The 23,258-nt window shown below is 29.9% G+C and overlaps 2 protein-coding genes across 4 annotated transcripts in view; both read left to right on the top strand.

Moving 5' to 3' along the window:
• The window catches only part of LOC145317328 (uncharacterized), a 263,955-nt gene that overhangs the window by 41,083 nt on the left and 199,614 nt on the right, over positions 1 to 23,258 (top strand). The gene's annotated exons all lie outside the window — the stretch shown is intronic.
• The window catches only part of LOC145317329 (5-hydroxytryptamine receptor-like), a 62,732-nt gene that overhangs the window by 7,596 nt on the left and 31,878 nt on the right, over positions 1 to 23,258 (top strand). Inside the window, exons 2-3 of the mRNA XM_080158368.1 lie at positions 11,527 to 11,658; positions 19,179 to 19,276. Of these exons, the coding sequence (XP_080014494.1) occupies positions 11,534 to 11,658; positions 19,179 to 19,276 (223 nt within the window). The 5' untranslated portion in view covers positions 11,527 to 11,533. The remainder of the gene's footprint in view (positions 1 to 11,526; positions 11,659 to 19,178; positions 19,277 to 23,258) is intronic.

Raw genomic sequence — 23,258 nt, forward strand, 5'->3', positions numbered from 1 at the left:
AATAAGTTGTGGTGTTTATTAACACAGCCAAGTAGCAGAAAACAATTTGGTAGAAGACGGGAAATGTCATTGAAAAAAGGGAGGAAGGTAGTTTTCTGTATATACATCTATACTATAGGTCTGTTATATTGACCAACCATGTGTCTCTTTGTAAAAATACAAGCGTTTTATTAGATGGCTTATAATGGGATTCTAAATAGTTTTAGATATTTTTGTAATTCCAACCTTTGGCATCATTTTGATCACTCAATTTATTTTATGTTCTTCTAACAAAAAAAATGCATTGGGCATTGCAGTTTAACCTAATATGCTAGCTAAAGATAGGAAAATTAAGATATTTGTACAGTAAATATTTAATTTCATGTACGTGTATTTTATCAGTTTTACAAAACATTTTAAAAATGTTTTTGCAAAATTAAAAAAAAATCAAATCAAATATTAATCAGACTTTCAGAAACAATATTTTTCCAGTTATTTTCCCTCGCACTTTTAAAACTAAGTACACTCTAGATTAATTCATCTATTTAACCAATTAAGATAATTGTAAGTTATATTTTTATCTGGAATAGAAATTATACAATACAATAGAGCTAATAGTTCTGATAGTTCTGTTTATTTGATTTAAACACTGTATAAAGATTCCTATAGTAATAAAATATACATTTAATAGTGAGCAGAATTTCGTGTAAATATGACGAAAATTTACTTTAATATATAATACCTACATTAGACTGGCCCAAAAAAAACATGAATTTTTAAATCTTTACCATATCAATTTGCGGTTACCTTGAAGTTGTTACCGGCTCAAATGTAGACCTTTTAGTGAAAACTAGACCTCTCTTCAATGAAAATTGATCTCGAAATTTCAATCTTAAGCTTTTTATCAAAATCTTCATATTTTCATGATTTTAACAAGAAATAATTAAAGAACTGCCAACCTAAAATAATGTAACAAGAGTTCAAATATGAAGCAATTATAAAAAGTAGGCAGAACCGCCATTCCTGCTGAATAATTCCGAAAAAACGTCTAAAAACATTGTTTTATTTAAATTGATAATTTGTGTAAGAAATTGAACTAAAACAGTAGCTTTTAGTCTTATGAGAAGAGAAATGATGAAAAACTCTAAAAAATATACATTTTAAAGACATAAAATAGGAAAAAGTGTTTTTAATAAATTTCATGGCTCAACAGACATTGTCGCCAATAAAGAGACAATTTATTAAAATAAAAAATTAAATAAAGGTAAAAAAATATGTAATACTTATTCTCATATTCAACTTTAAAAAAAGCATACTAATAAAAAAATTAATATTGCAAAAAATAATTTGATTGTTTTTTATTAAACCAGGAATAAAGAGTAAGGCTTATCTTTAATTATTTTTCTTCAATGATTTTGCAGTATGAATTAGCTTTTTCAAATTATTGTAATTGTACAAAAATAAATTTTTATACTTTCTTTCTTTATATGTTTATTCCTGGTGATTTTAATATTTTATTTCAATGTTTGTAAACAAACAGACAGAAAATTTTATGTTTTGCTTTATATCTGATGTAAGGCATTCTTAATTTGGGGAAGTAAAGGTGAAAATAAATATGCATTGGACGAGATAGCGATAGATTTTTTCTAAAAATCAATTATAGGGCTAAAATCTACAAACAATACATAACCTATTTTTACATAACGCACATTGAAAAGCGATTTAGACCTTCATTTGGGCCACACTAACCTACATACATTTTAAGACTTGATTGTGGAGATGATGCTACCCTCATGACATTGTATCTTATCCACGCTTTTCCTCAACAGTTTAGCGGATTTAAAACCGACACGCAACAAGCGGCCAATGGATCCTATAAATAGACACATTTGCTGAATCAAAACTGGTTTTACCTAAATTGTATCTGTTCCTTCTTCGCTATTATAGAATTTCAAAGATTTTAACAAAAATTGTGTGATGATTTGACTTTAAAATGGCCTTTGATGTAAAATATATATGCTGTATATTACCCTTAACACATGAAAGTAGTAGTTGTTTTAAAAACCTTTTTTTGTAGATTAATTATAACTTATAAAATTGTTGACGGGGGTAACTTCTAACTTTAATTGATGCTTGTTTTTCTTCAAATTACCTTGAAATTTTAAACTTAGAAAGTAAAAAGAGTAATAAAAAAAAACATATCATTTAACTAAAAATACTGGCACAATTGATTTACAACATATACTTTTTTTTAAATTGAAGCTTTTCTACAATTGGGGTCGGTTAGTCTGTCCGTCCGTCAGTAACAGTTAGCTTTTTAGGTGGAACAATTACCTTTTTCATTAACTTGGACATGTTTGAATTTTCCTATCGATTTCAAACTTTGCAAGGTTATTCCTGTACTAATTAGATACGGTTTAGAAAGCGTATCAATTCTATAATCATTACCAGAATGTCCATACGCCCATTTTATATATGTTGATTTTAACTTTTTTTAACAACAAATTTTTATGTGTAAAAATTATATAATTGATCTGATTTTTGGAATACTGATTCCTAGGACAACAAAGTTCAATGTTTAAAGCAAAGCATCTTTATAATCAAGTCCTAAAATGTAATTATGTCCTTTAACATTATCCTGTATTTAAACAGTTTTTTTAATTACAAACAATTAAACAAATTTACTTACACATTTGTTCCGACTTTTATAACTTTATATTCTGATTATTCACTTCTTAAACTGCACAATGATAATGTCAGTTTATCCTACGGTTTCATAGCTTCGCTTTTATAGATGTTGTCATCCTTGTTTACATAGAAACAATTAGCATTGACACTCGAATTTTGTATGTAAAAAAGACACGATAGTATTAAGTTATCAACCACATAAACAATAGATTGTTAAAGACATTAGGCCTTTAATTGTTTATATCAAAGGACTGTTATTAATAAATATACCTAGTCAAATTAGTTAACAACTTAATAGTTGATTATACATTAAATAACAAGGATGAAAATTTCCATAAAAGTGAATCTGAACTGAAAAAGCAAATATACATATATGTATACAGCATGACCCTCAAAAAAGTATCTGCAGCCCTTATTTCTCAATGAATTATAAAAAAATGCTTATGTCCTTGTTCTCCATAGTATTCCGCATAAGTAGATATAAAAATATTTTTTTTACCTCCATTAACACCAGAGATTTTTAGAGCTAAAGTTTTGAAAAAGTGACTGAGAAAAAGAATTTTTTTTTGTTTCTCTTATTTTTTGGATGGTTATATTATGTTTTTCTGGCAACTGAATAATGATACACAAAGAAAAACAAGTTAACTAATTATTTCTTTTTTATTCCACCAAAAAATATAAATTTTTAATGGCAAAAAATACTATTGAATGAATTGATTATTTGCAAATTTTAGGTTATTTATTAACCCTTATTTGAGAAAAGGATTAATTATGACAGTTGCTCCGCCTACTTTTCTGACATCTCAATAATTTAATAGGGGGTTAATTAAGCTTTTTAGACAAAAAAATCATTATGTTTTAATTTATTTTCTTTATAACTTTTTTGTTATTAAAGTTAGGATTGTAAAACAAAAACAATTTTCCTGCTATATTCATAAAGATTTATTTGGTTTTTTAATCTTAAACAATTTTGCCTAATAAGTAAGTTTTTCAAAATATCATTAAACTAAAAAGACTCAAAAAATATGTGTAAAAAAATGCTTTTTACTCAAAAACTAAATTTTTTATTTCATTTTTGTATAAAGTTTCTGCTAGTAACAAAAATAAAAGGATTTCTACCTTAATTTTGCTAAAAAAGTCGTTTCATGTTAAAAGTTACTTTTTCCTCAGTCACTTTTTCAAAACTTTAGCTCTAAAAATCTCCGGTGTTAATGGAGGTAAAAAAAAATATTTTTATATCTACTTATGTGGAATACTATGGAGAACAAGGACATATGCACTTTTTTATAATTCATTGCGAAATAAGGGCTGCAGATGCTTAAAAATACTTTTTTGAGGGTCATGCTGTATGTATAAGTCTAAAAAAAATAAAAGTAAATTTGTTGCAAAATATAGGATACTGTTTAAGGACATTCCTACATTTTTTATATGCTTTGTTTATAACATTCTACCTTTTTGTAGTAGGAATATAAAAAATGTTTCAAATAAACTTTTTGTAAATAGACGATTGTAGAATTGCTATGCTTTCTAAATCGTACCTTACTACTACTAAAGAAATAACCAACCATGCCAAGTATAAAAAAATAGGACAATTATAAAATGCCTAAATTAACGATAAGATCTATCCTTTATGGACAGACAGACAAACAATAAATATAGAAAAATAAAAGAAATTAAAATCAAGCAGCAGAAATGAGATGTAAAGGTTTTCTAATCTAACCTAATGACTAACCTTTATTAGTTTGTTAACGTAAAATCCTGCATTATTAAAGATACTTGTTGTATGTATATGCTTCTATCCTTTATTCTTTATCTTGAAAGAGTCTTGTTTTAAAAAAATATATAATTATAGATCCACAAGGACCAAAATCTTTGACCTATTTAGATTATGATCACATTTTGAAAAAGGTTTTGCAATGTCTTAAATAAGATACAAAATTAAATAATAATTTTTTTCAATTGCTAAATAATCTTAAATACACAAGACAATAATTTGGTGTTTAATTAAGATATACTAGCTCAATATAAAAAAAATAGCGATTGTGCCTATCAATTTCAAACTTTGCATGGTCATTCCTGTAGTAGTTTGGTACGATTATAAAGCGTAGCAACTCTATAATCATTACCAGAATGTCCGTACGTTCATTTAAAACATGTTGATAACTTAACAACTTTTTTAACAACAAATTTTTATGTGATCTAATTCTCCGTTTGATCTGATTTTTGGTATATAGATTCCTGGGACAACAAAGTACAATATTATAAGCGATGCAACTCTATAATCAAGTCCTAAAAATGTAAGTATGTCCATAAACATTATCCTGTATCAAGCAGTTTTTTTAACAAATTTACTTACAATTTTGCTTCGACTCTTGTACTTTTATATTCTGATTATTGAGTTCTGACACTATACAAGTGTTTATGTCCGTTTGTCCTACCGTTTCATTGCTTCGCTTTTATGGATGTTGTCATCCTTGTTCATTATATCAATCATTTTATCCATATAAAATTCAAAATGGTTTAGAACAAAAATATTTACTTTTGTGTAATAAACGGCAAAGTATCTAAACAATTAGAATTAACATATAAAAAGTACTTTTGATATGACTTTTTATATCACTCATAATGCATAAAATAACCATTGTTATAAATCCTAAATATGCAGTGTTGAATTGTCTATAGAAATATTGTTTTAAAACCTCAACAAATATGACAAACTTATATTACTAAGCCATGAACATTAAGATTAAATGCTATTTTAAAGTCAAATCATCGCACATTTTTGGTTAAAATCTTTGAAATTCTATAATCCTGAAGAAGGAACAGATACAATTTAGGTAAAACCAGTTTTGATTCAGCAAATATGTCTATTTATAGGATCCATTGACCGCTTGTTGCGTGTTGGTTTTAAATCCGCTAAACTGTTGAGGAAAAGTGTGTATCGTCTAATAATCAATATTCTAAAAATAGAGTAAATATGATAAGTGTACAGCATGACCCTCAAAAAAGTATTTTTAAGCATCTGCAGCCCTTATTTCTCAATGAATTATTAAAAAATGCATATGTCCTTGTTCTCCATAGTATTCCACGTAAGTAGATATAAAAATATTTTTTTTACCTCCATTAACACCGGAGATTTTTAGAGCTAAAGTTTTGAAAAAGTGACTGAGAAAAAGAATTTTTTTTTGTTTCTCTTATTTTTTGGATGGTTATATTATGTTTTTCTGGCAATTGAATAATGAGACATAAAGAAAATCAAGTTAACTAAATATTTCTTTTTTATTACACCTAAAAATATCAATTTTTAATGGCAAAAAATACTACTGAATGAATTGATTATTTGCAAATTTTAGGTTATTTATTAACCCTTATTTATAGAAAAGGATTAATTATGACAGTTGCTCCGCCTACTTTTCTGACATCTCAATTATTTAATAAGGGGTAAATTAAGCTTTTTAGACTAAAAAATCATTATGTTTTATTTTTATTTTCTTTATAACTTTTTTGTTATTAAAGTTAGGATTGTGAAACAAAAACAATTTTCCTGCTATATTCATAGAGATTTATTTGGTTTTTTAATCTTAAACAATTTTGCCTAATAAGTAAGTTTTTCAAAATATCATTAAACTAAAAAGACTCAAAAAATATGGGTAAAAAAATGCTTTTTACTAAAAAACTAAATTTTTTATTTCATTTTTGTATAAAGTTTCTGCTAGTAACAAAAATAAAAGGATTTCTAGCTTAATTTTGCTAAAAAAGTCGTATCATGTTAAAAGTTACTTTTTCCTCAGTCACTTTTTCAAAACTTTAGCACTAAAAATCTCCGGTGTTAATGGAGGTAAAAAAAAATATTTTTTTATCTACCTACGTGGAATACTATAGAGAATAGGACATATGCATTTTTTAATAATTCATTGAGAAATAAGGGCTGCAGATGCTTAAAAATACTTTTTTGAGGGTCATGCTGTATAACATGAAAGATTCAGCTAAAAGATTAGCATCTTTAAAATGGACTTATTAATGAGTTGGATTATTGAGTTACTATATGTTTCAACATTGTACCTAATTGTAATCATGCAAAATTAGATTTTGATAGGATGGTTAAACAACTAGGGATTATCTAAAATATAGAAAGGCTTTGCTTTTAATAATTTACCTTGAAAATGCGCATATTATTTGCTATACTAGGTCTATTATCCCACTCCCTTGACAGATGAAAACTTCTCGAGTTTCTCATTAAATGGTTGGATAGCTAGTGCAAGTTAACTATTGTTACAAGTTTTAAGTTACAACAAAATTGTTCAGCAAAACTTTTTAAAGAGTTTGATTGTTGGGTTCAAGGGCATAGTTAAGATTTTAATATGGGTGTGTTAATTGTGTTGTGCCTTATAGCAGGGGCAAAAGAGTCATTTTACTTTAAATTATACTAGTACCTAAAGTGTTCACATTTGTTGGTTTAAATACTAAGATTACTTTAATTGAATCCTAATTGGTTTGTTCAAACTACAAGTATCTAATTTTTTTTCATAAATTTCTTTAAATCTTAAAGCTACAAGAGAGGGTTAATTGTTTATGTCATCATAAGGGATGATCGATGTTTCATTTAAATTTCATCTTTTTAATAAACTTTAGCCCTTTTCACCTGGGTATAGCCTAATCAATTAGTAACCTAACCTTGATTCTCCTTGTACATTGGGGCACTACCTTAACGCCTTAATACCCAACACCTTCAACATAGAACCATTGATTAACCAATTACCAATACCGTTAGAAACTCGATTTTGTATATATAGTTTAAATTTTTTGTTGAGGGGGGAGAGACACCCCCCCTGAAACGCGCATGTTTGTTTGAGATATTTTCTCTTCATTTAAAAGTCAATGTCAAATACTTTCAGATCAAATAACTCTTATAGTTAAGCTCAAAGACGTGCACAAGGGGAGAGCTAAGGGGAGTATCCCCCCCCCCCACCCCTGAATAAATTCAGGAAAGGAAGGGAGTACTCCTCCCATATAGAATAAATTTACAGGGGGGGGGGGGGGGGAGGGAGATGAGAAAAACGATTTTTTTGCTTCATAACCAACCAAAGTCCCCAAATTATCTAGGAAAATAATTCAAGTAGATAAAATAATCCCGGGGGGGGGGGGGGAGGGGAGTACTACCCCACCAAGACAAAATAGTGCATACGCCCTTGGTCAACCTTTAACCTAGTTTTTGTTGATTTGATTAAAAAAATAAATTAAAATAATGAGAGAGAAATGTTTTAAAATGAATAAATGCGTATAAAGTACATTTCACAAATGCAATGAGAATTTACTTAACTATTTCCCCAAAAATAATTTATATATTCCCTAAAATGTTTTTAATTTTTCTAGCAGCGCTTCATATGATGATAAATTTCCTTGTTAAGCATTGCTTTGTTTATGGAAAGATAGAACCTGGCTTTTAAACAATTAAAATCAATCCTGCCTTTAGTTTGGAAAAGTTTAAATTCAATTTATATAAAATGTTTGTGTTTAGACCCTCATACAACATACAACACGCTATTACTCAGTCAAATCAAGACATTTTGCAGTTTTACCCAATTTTCTAGTGATTTAAAGTCATATATAAGAATTATCAATTAAGATAATTTTAATCATTACTTTTTTAAAACATGCATTGACTCTTAATTAAAGTCTTAAAGTTTTTTATTGCGTCGAATTACAGTCAGGTTTCCGCGGTTATCAAAATCAATAATTATAAGATTAAAATTAGTTTTTTAAGCTCCAAGATCCGAAGTTAACAAAACTGATTTTTATTTTGATATTCGTGGAAAATTGTCTGTAATACGCTGCAATACATGAATTTTCGTTATGGCTGAGAACCGGTTGTTAACCATCGGATATCAATCAGTTTTGAATCCATACTGGAAATATCTTTTATTGACTAAGGACCATCGTGACTCAGACCGCACAATGTACAATCTATGTACATTTAGTATGGCATATTTATTGAGCCATATTATCAAACCATAGTATGCGGAATATTTTAAATTCAATTCTACATTCAAGTCAGCAACAATAAATCAGCGAAAAAGGATGTTGCATTAAATAAAAACTATTTTACACCAAAGTTTTGCAGAAACAAAATGAGTAAATCATTTTTAATTTGACTAATATCATTTAAAACAGTGGAATGCACAGGTTTTTTTCAAGAGGGTGGGTGCCGACACTTCCCCACCCCCAGGGAAAAGGGAATGTGATTCTGACAAACAATTCTGAAGGAAAATTTCCCCACACCCCCCTTTCCCTTTTCTTCCCCCCTTCTTACCCACCCCTCTTCAGCTACATGAAAAAACAAGATATACCCCACCTTACTTCCAAAGGTTTCGTGAATTTTTTTTGTAGAATTGATTGTTAGAATAGCTAGGCCTGTCCACCCCTTAAACCAAAATCGCGAAAGATGGTAGCTCTATGGGAATGTATTTTAGTTTCCAGGAAGGGGGGGGGGGGATTGATAGTTGTCCACCCACCTACAAAAGCTTGAAACCCCACTTTACTGTTTTGTGTAGAATGTAATAGGTAAGACACCTAGGGGGGTCTAGCAACCCCTCTTAATTTTTGCAGGGGTATAAATACAACCACTTTCTGCACGCCTCTGATTTAAACTAATAAAAATAAAATATTTTTAGAACAGTATTATAAATTTGAAAACAGAAGATAATTATAATCCTTCTTCATGAAATCAATAATAAAATTATAAAATGAAGGAAAATATAAAACTAATAAATTTAGGTTAAAGTACTCCTTTAGAAGATCAGAACTTATTTTTTTTATTTAATTTCCGTTTGTTTTTTAAAAACAGGAAATATCTTTAGTAGAAAGTGGTTGAGGGTTTTTTCATACCAATTTCAAAGCATCCATGAAAAATATGAACCAGTCGTTCGCTCGGATACTTGACAAACGGTCAACGCAGCCAACTACTTCGGACAAAGAAAACAATTATTTTTTACGTGGCAACCACCCTATGTGGGGCTAGGGGGCACAGTTATGGAATCTCGACTACAAAGATTTTTTTATCCAATCTTGACTAGTGAGGTATTTTTGGAAAGAGGAATATACATAGAAAACACCTATGTAAATTAGAAAATCCGCAGAAATCATATTTGCAAGTTATTTGCAAAAATCTGCAATTTTAATTTGCAAAATTAATTTCATGCCTTAAATGACTTATTTAGAAAAAATCTTTTATGAAATGTGTTTATCTATAAGTTTAGAACATATTTAAGGCAAAAAAAATTTCTTTAGTGTTACTTTTTTCACCTTATATATAAAAAAGTAGTTTCTCACAATTTATGATAGAAAAAGCTATAGGAATAAAAATAATGTTTTTTCTTGATGTAAACACAATAATTGGCATAAAATCTATCATCCTAAATGTAAAAATCAGATATAGACTCCTTTTTAGAGCAAATATAGAGCAAAAAGTAACCAAGACATTTTTGCAAAGTATGAAAATCTAAAGAAAATAGTTCTTTTTGCTTTTGATATACATATCAGATAAATGTATATAAAATTAGTGATCAAAAACTATAAAACAAGTTATAACTTTTTTCAACCCTATCATTGATTAAAATGCACTTTTAGGTTTACTCATTACCAAAGTTGCACATAAAAACTCTTTTTTTAAAAGTTATTAAACAAAATAAATTCAAATCAACAATAAGGCGTTTTTTATAATGCAGTAGGCCATTTTGTAGTTGTTTTTTTGGTATTTATTTTGTTTAATTACTACATAAAAAGAGTTTTTATGCACTACTTTGGCAATTCTTAAACCTAAAAGTGCAATTTAATCAATGACAGTGTTGAAAAAACTTAAAACATGTTTTATAGTTTTTGATCACTAATTTTATATACATTTATCTGATATGTATATCAAAAGCAAAAAGAACTATTTTCTTTAGATTTTCATACTTTGCAAAAATGTCTTGGTTACTTTTTGCACTATATTGACTATAAAAATGATTCTATATCTGATTTTTACATTTAGGACAATATATTTTATGCTAATTATTGTGTTTACATAAAGAAAAACATATTTTTGTACCTATAACTTTTTTTATCATAAATTGTGAGAAACTGCTTTTTTCCTATATAAGGTGAAAAAAGTAACACTAAAGAAATTTTTTTTGCCTTAATTATGTTCTAAACTTATAGATAAATATGTTTCATAAAAAGATTTTATTCTAAATCTGTCATTTAAGGCATGAAATAAATTTTGCAAATTAACATTGCAGATTTTTGCAAATAACTTGCAAATGTGATTTCTGCGGATTTTCTAATTTAAATAGGCGTTTTCTATGTATATTCCTCTTTCCAAAAATACCTCACTTGTCAAGATTGGATAAAAAAATCTTTGTGGTCGAGATTCCATAACTGTGGGGGGAAGTAAACCATCTACTTTCAATATTAGTTTTTAGAGATTATTTTTCCTAGGGACACTTTCTCTTGGGAGGGTGGACAGCGGCTACCTTCTACTTAAAAAATCTTAAAAATAAGCTTCACTATAAGAACCACTAGCGGCTTCGTCCCTGGCAATTAGGAATTTGATTCAAAGTGGCAGAGAGGGGCTAGAAAAAAAGCTTAAAACCATCCCAAGACTTAAATTTGAAAATAAAATAGCCCAAAACCATCAAAGTAACTATGCGAAGCTTTTCTAAAACAGAGAACCCAATCAGTTTAGTAGTTATTGAGATCTTAAGCTTCAGACAAAAAAAGCTTAATACTTTTAGAATAGGATATATCGCAAGACCCTTCACAACAGACACACACACACACATCCAAATACTTTTATATACTGATAATTGTATTTTATTTTAGGTTAGTAATGGATGAGTATAGAGAAAGCCTGCGAATGGATAAATATAATCTGAGCCAGAGCATGGAGGATTTTAATATCAGCCATAGCATGATGATTGTAGATCTAACTGTTATTCATACAGCTGATAACAGGTAAATAAAGTAGTTAATTTAGGTTGCTAATATAGTCCTTTGATATTTGTCAATATGTTCCTTTATGGTCACTAGAGGTGATGGTTTAAAGTCATATCATGCGGGGAAGGAGGAGGGGGGGGGGGGTTATAATTATGTTAGCCAAATGGGAGAAACATTTTATTAAGTAATTTGAGATATCCACTTATTTAATATCCATTGTTAAAAACAAAACGCAATAGGATTAGCTTATCGACATCAATGTTTTGTAAACATGCCCTTTAAAGAATTACATTAAAAGTTTTTTTATTTCTTGGATCTTACACTAGATTCTCATGTACTTTAATGAAGTGAAACTTGTAGCTGGCTATAATTACGTTCCTCCAACATCCACACCATTTACCCAATACCTTTCCTACTGGATGAACGAACTGACCAATCATTGATAGTAGTTTACTAGCAGTAAAGAAGCTAACTAGACTTTAAACATGTGAAAACATGACCCATAGTTATGAAAATCTAAACAGAAAACAAAATATTTTTGTCTTATTTTAAGTGAATGGTTGGCTGAAAAAATTTGGTTACCTTTATTCTTGGTTGGCTTAAGCTAACAAATTTTTCAGGCATTAATTTAAATCTTTAAAAGTGGTAATTTTATTAATAATTAACTTTTGTCCATTGTCTTATCCCCTAAGATCCCTGATTATATTTTACTTAAAAGTATATAAGCTAAAGCTTAATTGTATCAATATCACATAGCCTTGCACATCTTACAAGAAAATTGTATTTTATAATAAAACTTATAGTTAGGGGGAAAGAATGGTATTCTTAAAAACAAAAATCATTTTTAAAAGCGAAGCTTTTCTATAATTAGGGTCGGTCCGTACGTCCGTCCGTACGTCTGAAACAGAGAGCTTTTTTCGTTAATTTAGGCATGTTAGAATTGTCCTATCGATTTCAAACTTTGCATGGTGATTCCTGTAGTAGTTAGGTATGAATTAGAAAGCGTAGCAACTCTATAATCATTACCAGAATGTCCGTACGTCCATTTTAAACATGTTGATTTTTTACTTTTTTAACAAAAACATTTTATGTGATCTAATTATCCGAATGTTCTGATTTTTGGTATACTGATTCATGGGACAACAAAGTACAATGCTTTGACTCTTATTCATTTATATTCTGATTATTCAGTTCTGACACTATACAAGTGTTAATGTCCGTTTGTCCTACCGTTTCAGTGCTTCGCTTTTATGGATGTTGTCATCCTTGGTTTTATATGTCATAATTTGCTTTGATGGGTCCGGTTTTGTACAGTACACATTTTGATTTGTATAAATATTTTGAAAAAAGCTTAATTTACTAAAATGTATAAAACAAGATAAAATGCTAATTCTAAGCAGTATTTTTTTAGTCATTTGTCCTTCTACTTTTTAGATTGTGTATATCCACGGACTAATGTGTTTTTGTCATGACTTCTTAGGTCTTAAATTAATCCTAGAAAATTATGACTTAGAAACAGGAATCTAATTTTTTTTATAAAAAAATAAACCCCTTTGTAAATTTAAGTTATAAAGGGGTTACCCAGTACCCATTGTAACCTAACCCAACATGACATAAAGTAATAAAGAAACAAATAAAATAGCCTAAATCAACTTATTTAAGAAACAAGGGGAAGGGGTTTCTGTGCTCAACAAGGCACTTTGCGGGGCAACACCTTATATTTATTCTTCATGCTCAAGCATTTTTTTCATAAAATCTGTCCATTTCCCTCTTCATGCTGACAAAAGTTTCTAAGAATTTGCAATTACACAAAATTTTGCCACCATTAAAAAAGATAAAAGAGATAATGAACACTTAAACATAAAGCAAAGTACGTCATTAAGTCAATCTTAATCCTTTTTTTTGATAAAGTATAGCAAGTTGCGAGTGGGTGAAGATGATTAAAGTCCATCCACAGATTATGACGTCATGTGATAGAATAACCAATGACAGGCCATTTCCCATATTGGTCAATTACAGTGTATACTGGCCTCTCATTGGCTATTCTATATCGTATGACGTCAAAAATTGTGGAGGGACTTTAATCATCTTCCGAGTGGGTGTGTGTGGTTATCTGCTCTTCCACGACTTCCAGGAAATTTTAGTACTGGTGCTGGACTGGTTTTATACTATTTGGTAAAGAGGAAGGGACTCAGGGAGGTAACTTTGGGCCCTTAATGAAGGTGTGCAGAGAAAAATTACACCCTCACCCCTCATTATTTAAACAAAAGTTAAAAAAATTTACCATAGCCCTCTGTATAGTGTTGTGCTGCGTAGAATCTTTGCCCTATATTTACCTTCTGGTAGATGGACAAAGTGTCTCAAAAATCAGCCATGTGACGTCATAAAAATGAGGGAGATGAAAGGAGAAATGGGAAAGAAAATCCCTAAAATGAGATGAATAATCCCTCATTTTTATGACGTTACAAGGCTGATTTTTCAGACACTTTGTCCAGTTACACATTACATATCATAAAATTTTCTACAGTAGGAACAAAGGGCAAACCTTGTTTAAAGAGTAGCTGTACTTCTAAAAAAAACATATTACTCTGTATAAAAATAATTCATTTGTTTTGGTTAAAAGTTACGTACATCATTTATAATGATTAATTAAAACTTTTCTTGGGTAATCTTTTCTAATTTCTACTAAATCAATCAACCAGCCCCCCTCACTCCAAAAAAAAAGAAAAATAGATAAAGTATTAGATGCTAAATAAATTCAGTGCTAATAAATTATTAACCTCGCCCCCCCCCCCCTTTTCTAGAAGTATGCGGGGATTTAGGGGTGTGGACTATACACCCCTTATCCTTCCAGACCATACAGACCCCCCGAACAGCTATGAATAATGCCAACCAAAAAAGTCACAACCAAAAAATTAAGGGGAATGTGAAATAAATGGAATTTACACCTGTACGTCTGTCTGAATGAATAGCTTTTAAACATACCAATTTCATGCTTCAAAGGTTTATTTCGTTACTACAATATAATCGTAATTCTTTTAAACACCCCACTGAAGGTATATCTTACACTCTAAGGCTTACACCCCCCAGACAATAATATTAAACACCCCTTGTTGTCTGTATTACGCCTCACTACACCTTCTCGATTTTGGTTAAAATAAAAAAAAATATTTCCAATACAACTGCGAAACCTATCAATATACGCAGGACTAGAACCATTTTTCAGCGATTCTGAAAAATCATGTATAGCATCTTATTACAGACAATTTTCAACGAATACTAAAATAAAAATCATAATATTAATACCTGTCTTGATAGCCCATGCATTCGTCCTCTCGGGGCTAACAAAACTGTTTCTATATATTCATAAAAAGTACTCGTACCAACTATCCCGATCCCCAACAAGGACGAAAAATCAACACATGAGGCACCTTTCTGTTTCTAATATTTCATTTCAATAACTGTGGAAAGCTTTCTATAATGCGATGTGATAAACAACTATTTCTTTATGCTGGGCCTGCTCAGAACTTCGACAAGATGTTATAACTTTTATGCGTGCTTCACGCAACTCCTGGCAAAACCCTGTACACGCCATGTTCCTAGATCTATAACTTAAAATACCATACAGTGAGGTCATGTAAAAGAGAAGACAATAATGTTATTAGATCTAGTAAAAATGGCTGACTCAGATTATGACGTCAAAAAAAATTAACCAATAAGAGGCCACTATAAATTTTACCATTGGTCAATTACAGTGTATACTGGCCTCAAATTGGTCAATTACAGTGTATACTGGCCTCTCATTGGTCAATTATAGTGTATACTGGCCTCTCATTGGTTAACTTTTTTTGACGCCATAATCTGAGTCAACCACTTTTACTAGCTTCGTGTCATTGGTTTACTTTCGATATTGCTTTAATATTATTTTACACACAATTATTACAAATACTTTATACATATTTCATATCTTTCAAAAATTTATTGATAAGATTCTTGATTTTACAGCAAAAAATATAAAAAATTAATAATTTCATAGATTCAGCAAGTAAAAAAAATTTAGGTTATTTTCAAAACTAGAGGAATCATGCAGGATTTTATCGCGGATCCTAAGGGATACGTCAATAGGAGTTAAATTGATGTACTTGCACTCTAAATTATGGTAAACAAAATTACCCCTTCTGTAAAAAGCAATCAAGATTTAATCATTTAACACTGAAAGAAACGTTTTAACTTACATAGTTGATTGAGTTTTTAGAGAAGTAAGATCTTTAAAAAGGTTGCCTCAGTGCAGCGGTTCGAATGAGCATATAGGGCAGGGATCTAAAGGGATAAGACAATGGCGGATTAATCAATGTACATCCCTAATGATAATATACAAAATTACTCCTTCTGTAGAATACAATTAGAGGTACAAACGTTTGGACACTCAACTTAATGAACCAACCAATCAAAATGTAATAAAAGTTCCCAAAGTTGTAAAGACAATGAATAAGAAAACTTGTAAAAACTTTGGTAACTAGTGTAATAAACAGCTTAATATCTCTTCCTCACTGATATAAGGCTGTTGAAGAGAAATCGAAGTAAAATCTTGTTGAGCTACTAATTGTAATTAATGAAATATGTAATGCAAATTTCATTTTTAATAGCAAAGCTTTCCTATAATTCTAAAAGTGTAGATGCTTTAGTTTTAGGTTTTCCAAGAAAAAAAGTTTCTAAATTCATAGAAAATGTACCTTACTCTGAATTCCAATATTATTTAAAAATAAAAAGGCTTCGCTAGTGCAGTGTATGAAGTAACCATCCTTGTTTTAGATACCAAAAAGAAAATATCTATGGGAGGAATTAATCTTACCTAAGCAACAAGAACGAAACATCTTCCAAAGAGGGAAAATGATATAATGACTAAAACATACCATGGCATTGATAAGAAAACTCTATTAAACTAATCAAAATCTTATTTTCAAAGAATATATAAAGTAATTAAATTTTACACATCATATCGTTTGGAGAGCATTTTTTTTACACACGGTCTCTAATTAGTGGGCCAATAACTTTGAAAACTTTAACTAAATCTTGATTAAGTTGTAATTCAAACCAATTAAGCGTAAAATCTTTTTATATCAATAATTTTAACTACAGAAGGGTTAATTTTGTTTCTTGTAATTTGGGTGGTATGTCTTATCTCCTAAAGTCTTTGGCTTTATTCGTTTGAATCTTGGAATATAGCCGACGGACATTCCGATTTTTGTAGTAGCTTCGCCACTCAAAAAAGAAAGCGAAACAAATTGTTTATTTATCCCTTCTCTAAACATAAATATTTTATTTAGGAAAATGTTATGGTTGCAAAAACAAGGATAACAATAGGCATACAGGCGATCACTAAAACACATTTAATCTTTATTTAATTCTTCAGTGGTAAATTTTTTTTTCGTATTTTCTATGGAGTTGGTTGCAAGCTTCAAGTCAAATGCGCTTATTAGGTCAAACTGTTCTTAATGACTTAATAAGCGCATTTGACTGGAATTCAAATAAGAATCATTATCATGTAAAGTATTAAAGCTTTTTTAGTTGTCAGTTAATATCACGTTAACCAAACTTGCTGAACCGATTGATTTTTTGAAAAGCTTCTTATAGGTCCGGAGAAGTTTTAATATCTATAATACAAAATAGTACGATGTCTGTCTGTCTGTCTGAAGCTAAAGATATTCTCAGTAACCACTGAACCGATTGGGCTCTACTCTTCAGGGAATATACCTACACCCCCAACCCCCGCAAAAAATGAAAAATACCCCCCAACCTCAAAAAAAAAAATATTTTTTTTTCTTTTTAAAACTATAATTAAAAAAGGGGGGTCGACTACCCCTTCCCCCCCAAAAAAAAATTCCCCGCCTAAAATTTTTATTTCTATTTTTCTGTTTAGATTTAAATAACATAAAAATAGATTGATCAAAACTCTTGGGGCAAAGCTCCTAGAGGCTAGGGGCGGAGCCGCCAGTATTTTAATATAGGAACAAGTTCACACATCCAATTTAATATACAGATGTGGAACTCCAAAACCAACAATCCAAAAAATACATTCAATGTTAGTTTAAACTTGTTTTTTTTTAGTCATAACTTCAATAACTCTTTATCTTATGAGCTAAATAATCGTAACAGACAATCCGCCAGTCTGCACGGTACTAATAGACAGACAGACATACAAGAACTGTAGAAAATGTATGTTACTTATAAAAAGGTGTGAGATAAGAGAAACAAAATTTATATACAAAATAAAAGAAAAGTATCAGACAGGGTTACAACAAATTAACAAATAAACAAGAATGACAACATCAAAAAGTAGCGAAGCAAAAAAATGATTGAATGGACAAACGGACAAAGTAAGTCATAAAGCAGATGTTCAGTTTTTATAAGAAAGAAAGAAAAGGAAGAGAGAGAAATTAGGTTTATGTCTTTTGATGCATGGCCGACAGACAGACAGACATTATACCGTGTAGAAAACATATGCCAATGTCATAGGAATCTTCACTGAAAATTTCAGCTGTCTGTCTTCACTTACAACGATGAAATTTACATTTCCCACATAGTGTTACGGACTGACTGACAGACGGACAGATGAAGAAAGTATATAAATATGTTAACAATGCTTTCCCACGAGCAATGACACCGCCCCTTTCTCTCCTTATTTCTTAAATAAATTAAAAATAAGGGGGGTATTCTTATGTCTTATCAATGCGATTGGAGCATCTTGCAGAGCCCAAACCTGCGGTGCCCTATCCTTATGGGTGGAGCCACCTAGAACCAAATATAACCTAACCTCACCTGAAGTAATAGATAAACAACCAAAAAAATACCCCTCATTGTTTTCAATTTATTACAAATAATGGTTCCATGCACTGTCAGGCACTTTAATACAAGTTCCCGAGTTGAAAAAAAAAATAATTTAGAGAAGGGGGCGTTTTGTAGTCTACTTACTTTTAGTGGGATACTATAAAGTTTTCTTAATACACAATATTGATAATCAATATAAAGGCATCTACATTCCATCTAGCAAAGTACGTGGTTATCCGATTCAATTGTCTACAACTTAAATGGATATACTATACGTGGATATTGTGACGGGGGGATGGGGGGTAGCATCATATTAGCCAGCTGGGAGACACATTATATCAGGGTATGCAAGAATATCTCACAACATCCACGTATTTTATATCCATTACAACTTTATTTTAATAATAATGCAATAAGTTAATCTTTTTTTTTAAGTAGCAAATCTATTTCATAGGAGGTGTCTGTAAGCCTATTCGTTTGACCGAATTTCTTTGTTAAATTGACTGAACTTTTTATTCAAAGATCAATACTATAGTGAAATGTAAATGTTGAAAATAAATTTGCCATTTCTAAATGTAATTTTATACTGATTAAAAATTTTAAGAATATACATAAATATTTTATTTTATTATATAACAGTGTACTGGTCTTTAGTTTCCTCTTAATTAAAAAAAAATATCATTCAATTAATCTTATTATTTTTATTTTAGGACGACAGAAGCGTACCCAGTCCCTGCGGGGTTCGATATTGTTTTTGTTCTCGTGACATCCCTCATCCTTGGTGTTCTTATTATCATGACTATTATAGGTAAATAAGAGTTTTAGTAGTGTAGCAATTCTATAATTCAAATGTGTCCTTACGTCCATCAAAGTTGGTCAATTATTAATTATCAAAAAAACAATTTTTACATATTTGTTAAATCTTTTGCTAAGGTCAATAAAGTTAATAAGTTCTATTAAAAGACATTTTTAAAGATCTATGTGTTTCATTGAATTTTAACATCGAATTAATGGATATAGGATACTTATTGACAAGGGAAATTTTGTCAATTTAGCTTGCCAATACTGACCTTATTTATAGGTCTGTTCGTTAATAGTAGTAGAAGAGGGGATTGAATTATTGGGGTAAATTAAAGGTATCCTTATTTTAGCAAGCGGGGCCTAGATACTGCATACTACTATATATAATACAAATATCTATATATACAAGTCTCTCATGTTTAGATATTTGTGTATGTTATTAAAATAATACACTCACATTTAATAAATGTACAAGAATATAATAAACATAAAAACAAAAGCTCATAATAAATTATAACAAAACAAGGATGACAACATCCATAAGTAGCAAAGCTCAAAAATTATGGATGGATATCCAGAAATATGAACTATAGAGCAGTTTCATAAAAAAACATTAAATTAAAAAATCACGAAACCTTGTAAGATTTATAACGTGAAAATCTAGGAATCGATCTAGCACCTCAACCAATCAGCAAATCTTAATTAAGCTCTGTGGGGATAAGTAAATTGTTAACTTATTTAATCCCTAAAAATATCAGCTGTCTAACTCGAATATATTTAAAGAAAATCACGAAAACCTAAAAATCTAGGAATCGAACTAGCACCCCAACCAAAAAGCAAATCTCGGTAAAACTTTAGAAAAGTAAGCAGAATAGGAAAATATTCAATCCCTGAAAATTTCCACGGTCTATCTTGAATAGGAGTGGATAAAATCATGAAAACTTAGCTATGTAGGAATCGATCTAACACCCCAACCACTTGACTAATCTTAATGAAACTTGGTGAAAATATGAAGAATGTTACCATATTTAATCCCTGAGTATTTCAGCTCTCTATCTTTCATAGGAGCTGAGAAAATCATGTTTCCCCTTTTATGTCTCAGACGGAGGCACATTTCGAATTATAGAGTAAAGCATTAGTTTTCCCTATAAGTAATGCAGCTAACAGTAAAAATCTAGATTAAATGCTCTTGTGTAAAAGAGAGGAGAATAAAAAGGTATTTTAATTCTGTATTTCTTACTGTGTTTCTTAAATACCTAGGCATGAAGAAAGCAATTGGAAGGACATACGGTAAGACGTACAGACAAACCTTTACTATAGATTAGCTGCGCTACTAAAAATAGACATTTCTTGTCATTTTATGTTAATAGTTGGCAAGTTGTGAAAAGAATATTTTAGTTTTTTACAAAGTTTAATCCTTACATTCATAAATTAAATGTTTTTGTAATGCTACACATGATTTTTATATTAGCGAAGGAGAATAGTTTTTTTATCGCATCGTATTATAAACAGCTTTTCGCAGATATAAAAATTACAATTATAGGATTAAAACTTTTTTATCCCCCAAGAAGCCAAAGGCGCGCGTCAAAAAGCTGGTTTTTAACTAATGATTGTATGTTTTTATATTCGTAGAAAACTGGATATGATACGATGCAATACATAATTTTTCAGTATGGCTGTGAACCGGTTCTAATCCACCGGATATTAATCGGTTTGAATTGATACTGGCAACAAGATTTTAAGTATTAAGAAAATGATTTCTATGAAATAATGAAAAATAACTAAACTTAAGTTCGGTCCTTTCAGGGAGGAAGGGAAAAAAGAATGGGAAAGGGTGAGATGAAATGTGGAAAGTGGAAGAGAAGAGAGTGAAAAATGAAAAGGGAGAGAGGGAAAGATAATAAAATATAGAGATAAAAGCGTTACAGACAGATACAAATGTCAGACAGACTTATAGTATAGAAAGGTTTTCAAATTTTATGAAATTAATTGCTAAATTATAAAATTTTGCAGTTCTGTATAAAATTTTAATAAAATTAATTAAGATTATAATATATCAAAGACTGGTAAACAAACTGTGCATACTGCATATTAGATGGAATAAGATGCAGGGCTCGGCATCTGACACATCTTGTAAATTAGATAGAGCTAAAGTCAATGACTGGACATCTATATTTATATTGTTTTGTACTATTAGAGGAAATTAAAGCATTTAGGCCATATAAAATCCTTAGTTGAAAAAATAAAATAAAAATTATGTTTGTCCTCTGCATGGATGACCCTGCCAGTTGTGTTGGCATCATATGTAAATAATTCTATATAAAAATTCCCCCAAAGCCCACCTCCTTTCCCCCCCCCTTTTTCTTACCCACTTCCCTTTTGTTACAACAGTTACAACATCACGCCACTAAAATATCCTTATTTTTAGAAAATTCAAGTATTAATTTGCTGAATCACAGCCCCTGGATATTATCAAAGAAAGAGAAATAGAGTTAAATATAAAAGTGTTTATTATACAAATACATTAATTAAGTCAAAAAATGTAAAGTATTTTCCTTATAACATGATTAACATATTTTTTTAAGTGAAGCTTTTCTATGATCAGGGTCCCACCTAATTTGACCGTAACGGATAGCTCTTTTAAGTAATTTAAATGAATTATTGTGTTAGTGTCTATTAGCATCCACATCACTAAAAAATGAGATAAAATCATGTCACAAAATTATATCTGACCAAAGGAAGATTTTGTTTTGATGTTCAGAGTTTGATTTAATATATATCATATCAGGGAAATAAGAGACTTTAGGCTGTTTATTACACTAGTTCCCAGAGTTTATATTAACGTTTTCCTTTTAGTTGGCTCAACAACTTTTGGGACATTAATTGGTTCATTAAGTTGAGTGTCCAAACGTTTCAACCACTATTGGATAATCTAGTGTTTTATCATTGAAGATTGAGATATGTAAATCAATTTATCGGCCATTGTCTTATCCCTTTATATCCCTGATATGATATAGCTCCTAATGTACAAATTTAATTTGTTGTGCACTGAAATAACATTTTAGGGTTAGCACTCATTTCCGCACTACAATTTCTTTCATGTTTTATATCCAATTTTTCTAGATAAATATGTGTATGGTTTCAGGCTATTTTTCTACCATTCTATATCCCTTCGATAGAACCCAGAGATACTAGGGGTAAAACCGCTAGTACATTTATATTTTGCTTATTCAATTCTGACAATCTACAAGTGTTAATGCTCGTTTGTCCTACCGATTCGGTGCATCGCTTTTATAGATGTTGTCATCCTTGTTGATATTTGAATACCCGACGAATCTAATAATGTAGGCATTTAGATTTGATCGATTATGATACGACACTATAAGCTTATGCTTTTTGATTTTTGGCTAATTCTTAAGCGGAAATTATTGCACAACATAATTTATAAGTAAAAATAGAAGAGTATATTTCATATTTATTTTTAGGGAAAAAATTTCATTTAATTTTTACTATATCTATCTATGATATGATCTTGGTAGTTTATTATTTTATATGATGTAAAAGATCTCAGTAACAGCTAGATATTTATAATTACATTTAATCTCCAACAATTAGATTAAAACCACCTTAGGACCAGTATCTATATTTCCTGAAGATTAGAGCCCAATCAGTTCAGTGGTTACTGAGATATTAAGCTTCAGACAGACATTATTGTACTTTGTATTATAGAATTTATTGTTAAAAATTTTCTCCTTCTCTCTCTCTATTTCTCTTGGTGTATCATAAACTGTCTTTTCTTCTACCTCAACCTGCCTTATGTTATAGTGTATTTAACAAGGATGACAACATTAATCAAAGCACAAAAACATTATCAAAGAACAAGAGAGTTACAGGGAAGATATTCTTTGGTTACCAAAAAATAAAAAAAAAAGATAAAAAAAAACTGTATATATCACCCAAATATAGCATGATCAAAAGTCTATCTTAAT

Source organism: Acartia tonsa, chromosome 4 (assembly GCF_053477335.1).
Source record: "Acartia tonsa isolate MP-2025a chromosome 4, ASM5347733v1, whole genome shotgun sequence".
NCBI classification, from domain to species: domain Eukaryota; kingdom Metazoa; phylum Arthropoda; class Copepoda; order Calanoida; family Acartiidae; genus Acartia; species Acartia tonsa.